Source organism: Colobus angolensis, unplaced genomic scaffold (genome assembly GCF_000951035.1).
Source record: "Colobus angolensis palliatus isolate OR3802 unplaced genomic scaffold, Cang.pa_1.0 Scaffold52, whole genome shotgun sequence".
Taxonomy (NCBI): Eukaryota; Metazoa; Chordata; class Mammalia; order Primates; family Cercopithecidae; genus Colobus; species Colobus angolensis.
In genome coordinates, this window is record NW_012118710.1 from 3,719,690 (window position 1) to 3,729,875 (window position 10,186).

Sequence of the window (10,186 nt, forward strand, 5' to 3'; positions counted from 1 at the left end):
TGTAATCCCAGCACTTTGGGAGGCCAAGGTGGGCGGATCACAAGGTCAGGAGATCCAGACCATCCTGGCTAACACGGTGAAACCCCATCTCTACTGAAAAAACAAAAAAACTAGCCGGGCCAGGTGGCGGGCGCCTGTAGTCCCAGCTGCTCGGGAAGCTGAGGCAGGACAATGGCGTAAACCTGGGAGGCGGAGCTTGCAGTGAGCTGAGATCTGGCCACTGCACTCCAGCCTGGGCGACAGAGCGAGACTCCGTCTCAAAAATAAAATAAAATAAAATATTAAATGTATGCTCAGTGAAAGACAATATTAAAAGAGTGAGAAGATAAGCTACAGACTAGTAGAAAATATTTTGTAAAAGACGTATTTGATAAAAGATTCTTATGCAAAGTATGCAAAGAACTCTTAAAACTAAAAAATAAGAAAAGAAACAATTTGATTAAACAATGGGCCAAAGACCTTCACAGATGCCACAAAGAAGATATACAGAAGGCCAATAAACACACAAAAAGATCATCTACATCCTATGTCATCAGGGAAATGTAAATTGAAACAATGAGATACCACTACATGCCTACAGGAATGGCCAAAATCCAGAACACTGACAACACCAAATTCTGACAAAGATGTAGAGCAAAAGCAATTCTCATTCACTGTTGGTGGGAATACAAAATAGTACAGCTACTTTGGAAGACAATTTGGCAGTTTCTTACAAAACTAAACATACTCTCTTAACATATGATCCAGCAATCGCATCCCTTGGTATTTATCCAAAGGAGCTGAAAACATGGTCACACAAAACCCTGCACACAGACACTTACAGCAGCTTTTTTCATAATTGCCAAAGCTTAGCAGCAACCAACATGTCCTTTGGTAGGTAAATGGTCAAACTGTGGTACATCCAAATAATGGGATATTATTCAGCACTACAAATAAATGAGCTATCAAGACATGAAAAGACACAGAGGAACCTTAAATGCATATTGCTAAGTGAAAGAAGCCAATGTAAAATGGTAACATACTGCATGATTCTAAATATATGATATTCTGGAAAACACAAAACTACAGATACAGTAAAAAGACTAGCAGTTGCCAAGGGTTGGAGGGGTAGGGAGAGATGACTAGGTGGACCACAGAGGACTTTTTAGGGCGATGGATATATTCTGTATGATACCATAATGAGGGATACTTATCATCATACACTTGTCCATACCCATAGAATGCACAACACCAAGAGTGAACCATAAAGTATGGACTTTGAGAAATCAACATGTGTCAATGTAGGTTTGTCAGTTTTAACAATCATACCCCTCTGTTTAGGGATGTTGAAATGGAGAGACTATGCAAGTGTGGGGACAGAAAGTATATGAGAGGAGTCTTTCTACTTTCCTCTTGATTATTCTGCGAACCTAAAACTGCTAAAAAAAAAAAAAAAAAAAAAAAAAAAAACAGTCTTCTCAAAATATTGAAGAGGAAGGAACACTTCCAAACTCATTTTATGAGCCCAGCATCACCCTAATATCAAAGTCAGACAAGAGACAACCAGAAAAGAAAATTAACAGTCAATATCCCTAGCAACATAAATGTAAAAATCCTCGAAACAAATACTAGCAAACAGAACTCAACAACACATCAGAAACATCAGGCCCTCCAACCAAGTGAGATTTATATCTGCAATACAAGGATGGTTCAACACACAAAAATGTATTAACACCACGTTAACAGAATCAAGGATCAAAGTCACATAATCATCTCAACAGGTGCCAAAAAGGCATTCAACATTCTTTCACAACAAAAAATCTCAACAAACTAGGAAAAGGGAAATCACTTCAATATAATAAAGGCCATATATGAAAAGCCCACAGCCAACATCATACTCCACAGTGAAAAATCAAAAGCTTTCCCACTAAGCTGGACAAGACATAGGTACTCACTTTGGCCACTTCTATTCAAGAGATAAGAAGTCACTGGGAGAATAACGCTGAATAATTCCCCTGGAATCCTCTCTATTATCAGTGTTATCATTGTCCCTCTACCTCATGTTATCAGTGTCCTCATGTTATCAGTGTCCCTCTACCTCAACTCCTATGGGGTCAGTCTCCCCTGCAGCTACAGAGACTCTCCAATATCCAGTAACAAACAGTTCACTCCCTTTCTATCTACTGTATCCCTAGGAAGTTTATACACATTCAAATCAACCAAAAAAACAACAACAACAACACTTTTTTGACTCTTCCCTTGGGGAAAATGATGGATACCTTAAATCTGAGATTACGTTATCTTCATATTTAAATGTCAATATGCACTAAGTTTTAAATATAATATTCAAAATACCATTCTCCTCAAAATATTTTAAATATTAAGTCTGTTTGACACAGAGTTTACTTTAGGGGAGTGGTTTTAAATACCAACTCACTCAGGTTTCTGTTATTAACATCCAGCTTTGTCATACTGAGGCCTGTTCTGTTGTTTCACCACCCTCGGCCCTCCCAATCCTCCACATTCTGCTCTATTTCATTTCCCATAGCACTTATCGCCTTCTAACACTCTATTACTGATTTTCTTATGTTTATAGATTGTCTTCCCCCCCAAATGTAAACTCCTTCAAGGGTGAGTCGATGTAACTCACTGAGGTATTCCAAGTGCCGAGAACAAAGTCTAGCAGGTAGTCAGTGCTCAATAAATGTTTGACAAGTTGGTAAATAAAGTATGGGTCCACTCTTCATTGCTTCCTATACCATATTAAATTCCACTATGGCACTGTTTCATAACATTCCCTCCTTACCTCTGAATGCTTCTTTTTTATTTTAATCTATTGACTTACCTCATTGTTCATTACTCATTTCTTGTTTCCCTGAACTGACGTCTTTCTCAACTTCACTGCTGGCCAAAGCAAATCCTAAATTTACTTCCCTCTCCTACAGGAAATCTTTTACAAACATATGACTTTCCTTAAGTACCTAATTTTTTTTTTTATGAAGCATGGATTTTTGTAAGTACTATTTTTAACTCTTCCATATCTATTTTTGAGCCTAGTATTTGTTCAAAAACTGTAAATTCTGCTTGAGTGCTTCCCTTTATACTAGCATGTGATTAAAATTGTCTTGTCCACTCAGATCTTCAGCTGAAAGGCTGGTTGACAGAAGTTTTTATTACTCTGTCAGTGCTTCAGGAGCCTGAGGGAGGTGGGAAGGGGCATGAACACTTGCGGCCACAGATATTCCCTATGTGAAATCTTCATCTGTGTTTGTTTGTTTGTTTGTTTTGAAATAGGGTATTGCTCTGTTGCCCAGGCTGGAATGCAGTGGCATAATCATAGCTCACTGCAGCCTTGAACTCCTGGGCTCAAGTGATCCTCCTGCCTCAACCTCCTGAGTAGCTGGGACTACAGGCATGCACCAACACACCCAGTTAATTTTTTAATTTTTTTTTTTTAGAGACAGGGTCTCACTGTGTTGCCCAGGTTAGTCCTGAACTCCTGGTCTCAAGTGATCCTCCCTAAGTGCTGAGATCATAGGCATGAGCCACCACGTCCATGTCCATCCTGTATTTGTTAAAGATATCATCTCTCATATCTAATTTTCACTCAGGCTCAGCATCTACACACGTACGCACTACAGTTAGGTTCAGCTCTCTGCTTAGGACTCCTGCCTTCTAAATCAGGAAAGAGCCTCATTGGCATTACAATGAATTTGCATTAGAAATCTACATTTCTGACACCCAACCACCATGGGACCTTCTATTATAATTATTTTTTAGCTCTGGGACAGGAAAGGGTTCTAAGATCAGATCACAGGCTCTGACTTCCTGACTTTGAATCCCAGTCAGCAATTTCGATGTGTGACCTCAGTTTCCTCATCTGCAATGGAGATAAAGTATGTGCACCTCATTTCACTGATGAGTACTAAGTGAGTGGACACCTTTTAAAAGCCTACAACACTGCCTGCACATAAAAAGAGCTTAATAAATGTTAACCATTCTCTCTCCTCTTCTCTGTCTTGCCTCCCACCTTTATCTCTATAAAACAGGGTTTGTAAATAGAAGTATGTCAGGATCTCTTCTACCTACAGTGACAATGCAGCACTTTCTCAAAAAGGGGTTTGTGAAGAAATTTCTTACACAGTCCTTCAATGAAATCTAATCCACACTGAACCTAGCAGAAACTCCCTCCTAATTTCTAATTCAGATATAAACTTTGCCACATTCTTACACTTTCAGTCTATAATTGGTTTACAGAAAGAGTGTAGTTACATACTTGTGCCTATATAAGTGTTGCCTCTTAAAGCTCTCTGGAATTATTAAATTAAAAATAGACTTCAGGCCGGGCGCGGTGGCTCAAGCCTGTAATCCCAGCACTTTGGGAGGCCGAGGTGGGCGGATCACGAGGTCAGGAGATCGAGACCATCCTGGCTAACACGGTGAAACCCCATCTCTACTGAAAAATACAAAAAACTAGCCGGGCCAGGTGGCGGGCGCCTGTAGTCCCAGCTGCTTGGGAGGCTGAGGCAGGAGAATGGCGTAAACCCGGGAGGCGGAGCTTGCAGTGAGCCGAGATCTGGTCACTGCACTCCAGCCTGGGTGGCAGAGCAAGACTCTGTCTCAAAAAAAAAAAAAAAAAAAAATGCAATACATCAGGTAACAAACCTCCACATGTACTCCCTGAATCTAAAAGGCTGGAAAAAAAAAAAAGACTTATCATTGGTGTGTCATGTAATTAATTTCAGGGAACCAGAAATAACATTTCCTGTTTTCCCAATGTAGACATGAATATCCCTCACAGTGTAAGAAACATGGATCTATAATACCATATAAAGGAGAAGAAAAAAGGACCCAAGTACTCACGATGCTCCTGAATTCATGATGCAGCTCTTTGCTCCACAGGAACAATCTCTCCCATCATCGTGATTCATTCCAAGATTATGACCCAACTCATGAGCAACAATGGAAGCAAATGTCTCCACAGTGATTTGCCCAAACTGTTCAGAACAGGAAGGTAGTAATTAGGTTTCTGAACACAAAGAAAATGTTTTGCTGCTCAGATTATTTTTTCACAAATGGAAATTTATTCACTACACTGTTGACAGCCTGTATAATAAATGAAGCATCCAACAACAGTCTTTATACATTTCAGTCTAGTAAGAAAGTAACATGAATCACACACTGAGGATGGACATGGATCCTTCAAGCAAGAGATAACCACTTTAGCACCAACAGATTACTCATGGTAGTTTATAGGAAAACAAGGTGATGGTTCTAATTTAATTATCTAAAATGGAGTACATGTTTCTTCACCCATAAAAAGTAAAGAGCTACATTCATAAGTGGGAGTTGAACAATGAGAACACATGGACACAGGGAGGGGAACATCACACACCGGGGCCTGTCAGGAGGTGGGGAGCAAGTAGAGGGAGAGCATTAGGACAAATACCTAATGCATGTGGGGCTTAAAACCTAGATGATGGGTTGATAGGTGCAGCAAACCACCATGGCACATGTATACCTATGTAACAAACCTGCATAGTCTGCACATGTATCCCAGAACTTAAAGTAAAATAAATAAAAAAGAAAAGAGCTAATAAACACATAATACATATTTAAAAACTTGACCCAGTCTCTAGGGAAAGAACCCATCTGCCACTTCTACTGTGTTCCTCATAACACCCAAAATATCGTTTTAAGGACCAGGAGACAAAGTACACAGTCAATAAATGCTAGATATTGTCCCAGTGCAAACATCCAAAGTTAAACATCAAGAACAACGTACCACATTAATCCCGCCTGCGTGGCTCCTTGAACACACTGTTCCCACAAATGCCATTCCTGCAGTTCCACCAAAACCTTTCTTTCTAAATGAAAATGTTAAAGTTAAAAAATGTTCTTGGGGAAAGAAGGAACATGTTGCTTTTATTTTACGAATAATCTCAACTGGATTAGGAGAACCTACAAAACATGGCAGAAAAATGGCAAAAAAAAAAAAAATCTAAAATCAGAATATAATTATGCCTTATCCCCTTCTTATTAATTTTTTCAGACAAATGAAGACACTTTCTGGATACCGAGACAAGTTTGTTTCTTTTTACCTTCTAGATGAAACCTCTCCTAAAATACATTAGGTTTATTTATTCACACAATTTAGTGAGGAGAGACAGATAACGAAGGAAATGAATATGTTTACACGGGCAGCTGCACGCAGTGAGCAGGGTGAACATGAAAGTCAGGATGGGCCAGAAGTAGTGGCTCATGCCTGCAATCCCAGTACTTTGGGAGGCCGAGGTGGGCAGATCACCTGAGGTTTGAGACCAGCCTGGCCAACATCATGAAACCCCCATCTCTACTAAAAAAACAAATACGAAAATTAGCCAGCCATGGTGGCACACACCTGTAATCCCAGCAAATTGGGAGGCTGAAGCAGAAGAATCACTTGAACCCAGGAGGCAGAGGTTGCAGTGAGCCAAGACTGCACCACTACACTCCAGCCTAGGTGACAGAATGAGACTCTGTCTCTAAAATTAAAAAAAAAAAAAATCTGGGTGGGCCCCATGTGATTCCCAATCACACCCTACACACCTGTACCTCAGCACCTGTTCTCTCTGCCTGGACCTCTCTTCCCTAATATTAATATAACCCAGACTCATTCCCTTACCTCCTTCAGGTCTTTACTCAGAAGGCATCTCCCTGGCCAGGCCATGTCACCTCAAAATTCAACCTCATTCTTCCAATGCTTTTATATCTACCCTCCCTGTTTTATTTTTCTCCTTACCACTTATCATTGGTTAACATACTACATGTACTTATTTATCTCATTTATGGCCAATCTCCTCCACCAGAACATGGACTCCATGAGAGCAGGAATTTTTGCCAGTTTTGTTCACTGCTATGTCCCAATGCCTGGGGTATACACCCAATAAATACATTTTAAATGAATGGATAAATCATTCTCTGGGCCATCTGACCAGCCAGGAGAAGATGACCAGAAGTACTGACACAAGGAGATTGACAAGGAAACATTCCAGCCAGACCACCCTATAATGAACTCATAGTTCCCAAAATGCACTCATGGACTCAAGGCTTCCAAAAAGCTTTTCAGAACCCCATTCTCAACTGTAAACAAATAACTAAAAATCATCAAGTATCTGGGAAATGTCTCCAACAGGAGAGACGGAGACCACACAAACAGGGGGTTAAGATGATTTGGAGGGTGTGGTTGGGCAAGAAATAGTGAGTATGCTTGACACCTGCTCCTTTTAGTATCTAGTGAACTAGATGGCATTCTCACTGGTACAAGGATGCGTGAGCATACGATTTCACTAAAAACCAAGACCCACACCAAAACACATCATCAGGAAAATTCAGAAACCTGGGAACCAAGAAAAGATCCTACAAGTTTCCAGTGACGGGGGAAAAACAGGCCACATACAAAAGGTCAGCAATCAGAATGTTTCAGACTTCCCAATAGTAATGCTGGGACAAAAAAGACAAAAGAGCAATGCCTTCAAAATCGTGAAGAAAAAGGATTTCATGGAGAGAATTTTATACCCAGTGTCACACCTATAATCCCAGCACTGTAGGAGGCTGAGATGGGTGGATCACCTGAGGTCAGGAGTTCAAGACCAGCCTGGTCAACATGGTGAGACCCTGTCTCTACCACAATACAAAAATTAGCCGGGGGTGGGGGCAGGCACCTACAATCCCAGCTAGCTGGGAGGCTGAGGCAGGAGAATTGCTTCGGCCCGGGAGGCAGAGGCTGCAGTGAGCCAAGATCGTGCCACTGGACTCTGGCCTGGCCAACAGAGTGAGATTCTGTCTCAAAAAATAAAAAGAGAAACTCAAAGCATGCCTAGGAAATACTGAGTTACTTAGGCCCTAGAATAATCAGAACTCAAATTAAGATAAATTTTAAATTCTGTTCCGAAACTGGGAAAACATATTTTCAGACACACACGAGGTCAAAATGTTTTCTTTCCATATATCTGCTCACAAAAAACTAGTAGAAAACACACTATACCCAAATGAGAAAGTAAACCCAAGAAAAAAGGAGGACATGGGAGAAAGGTGACAGGAATCTAAGATAGAAGAGGTCTCATGATAATGCCACATCAAGCTAAGTTTTCCTCATTTAAATGAACACCCAAAACCTCAAGAGAATACAATTACAATGCAAGAAAATAAGCAAAAATTATTATTTTGATCATTTCATTAATAGTAGTTTAAAAAAAAATACTTACAGAACTAGCTGTGCACTGTCATGTCTCCGACGTGTGATAAGAAACTTTTCCCGCCACTGCACGAAGTTCCCCAGCACATCACCAGCACCCCCAGCTATGTTGATCAGGTTTCCATTGGTCCAAATCTCCAGTCCAACTAGCACAATTCGAATATTTAACATAATATACATCTGGGAAGAGAGAAATAAAAGTATGTAAAATATAGTAAAGAATGTGAGAAAAATCTTTTAACCACATGAAGTAACACGGCTACTTAAATTAAAACTCCCCTGCCAAAAAAACAATCTTTACTTTAACACAATGAGACTTTGGGCGCTTGGGAGGCCAAGGCAGGTGGATCACCTGAGATCAGGAGTTCGAGACCAACCTGGCCAATATGGTGAAATCCCGTCTGTACTAAAATGGAAAAATTAGCTGGGCATGGTGGTGCATGCCTGTAATCCCAGCTGCTTGGGAGGCTGAGGCAGGAGAATCGCTTGAACCCGGGAGGCAGAGTTTGCAGCGAGCCAAGATTTTGCCACTGGACTCCAGCCTGGGCAACAGAGCAAGACTCCATCTCAAAAATAAAAAAAATACAATAAGACTTTAACCTCTCAATAGTCTCAGTTTCCTCAACCATAAAATGATAGTAACAGAGATTCAAAATCCTTATTATCTTCTATTCTAAAATCTGACAAACTCTGGAAATTAAGTTTTTGGTAAAACTGCTTCCAAAATTTGCCCTGATATAATGCAAGCCAATTCACAGTCCACATTTAACCCATTAATGTAAATACTCCTATATTTCACTGCAGAAATATCAGTGAGTCTGATTACGAGGTGCTGCTACCCCAAGAGGTGTTATATACAGAGTGAATCACACTGTTTTTCTAAACTTTTATCTAACATTTTAATCATAGGTACATCAGAGGTTTGAGAAAAAGGACTGTGGAACTCATAATTTCATAGGGGTACTATGAGGAGTAAATGGGTTAATAAATGTAAAGCACTTAGCTCAGTGTCTAGCACACTGTAAGTACTCAAGTGAATGCTATCATCATCATCGTCATCATTATCATCACTATCACGCTTGGTGTTCATATCAGCTTTGTAGATAAAATTATCTTATAAGAACATATATCGAATTCTTTAGCATCTCCCACTGGATGAACTCCAAAATCTCAAACCAAACTCACACACAAGCACACACACACAAATATTGTCGTATCGTGTTTTCAGGATAGAAGGCAGCCTTATTCAAAATAAGATGCATTCGACAAGAATTCAAAGATCTTTCCATAAATGCCAAAGCACCTAAGCCTAGCTACTCTGCAGATAAAGTAAATGGTAATATGAAATCTCTTGCTCTTCTCAAAGTCTTTCTACACTGGTACTTTCCTGTATACATTAAAAAGAGTTACAAAACAAACCAGAAAGCAGACCTCCTAAAGACTGAGCCATTGAGGCCCTATGAAAATCAGAACTCAAAATGAGACATTTTTAAAGTCTGTTCTGAGACTGAAAGAATAGGACAGAATCATCCTGGTTGATAGAAAATACAACTTACACTATCCAAGTAGTTTGCCAGGAGAATCATCTCTTCTCTCACAGCAGTCTGATTTCTTCCCATCATGTCATACTGGAAAAGCAAAGAAGGAGAATCATTATCACCAAAGTAGTTTAAGAATAGAAACGTAAGGCCGGGTGCAGTACCTCAGGCCTGTAATCCTAGCACTTTGGGAGGCCCAGGAGGGTAGATCACCTGAGGTCAGGAGTTCGAGACCAGCCTAGCCAACATGACGAAACCTTCTCTCTATTAAAAATACAAAAATTAGCCAGGTGTGGTGGCAGGTACCCATAATCCTAGCTACTCAGGAGGCTAAGTCGGGAGAATCGCTTGAACCCGGTGGCGGGGCGGAAGTTGCAGTGAGCCAAGATCCCGCCACTTCACTCCAGCCTGGGAGAAAGAGTGAAACTCCATC

The 10,186-nt window shown here is 40.4% G+C and overlaps 1 protein-coding gene across 2 annotated transcripts in view; it reads right to left on the reverse strand.

Annotated features, from left to right (window-relative positions):
* The window catches only part of ADAM9 (ADAM metallopeptidase domain 9), a 116,965-nt gene that overhangs the window by 80,462 nt on the left and 26,317 nt on the right, over positions 1-10,186 (reverse strand). For both annotated transcript variants that reach the window (XR_001003861.1, XM_011960675.1), the window contains exons 8-11: positions 9,772-9,843; positions 8,226-8,395; positions 5,765-5,846; positions 4,843-4,976 (exon numbers count right to left, since the gene is read on the reverse strand). Coding sequence is in view for 1 of the 2 variants with exons in the window: in XM_011960675.1 (XP_011816065.1) it covers positions 4,843-4,976; positions 5,765-5,846; positions 8,226-8,395; positions 9,772-9,843 (458 nt within the window). In the remaining variant the exon portion in view is untranslated. The remainder of the gene's footprint in view (positions 1-4,842; positions 4,977-5,764; positions 5,847-8,225; positions 8,396-9,771; positions 9,844-10,186) is intronic.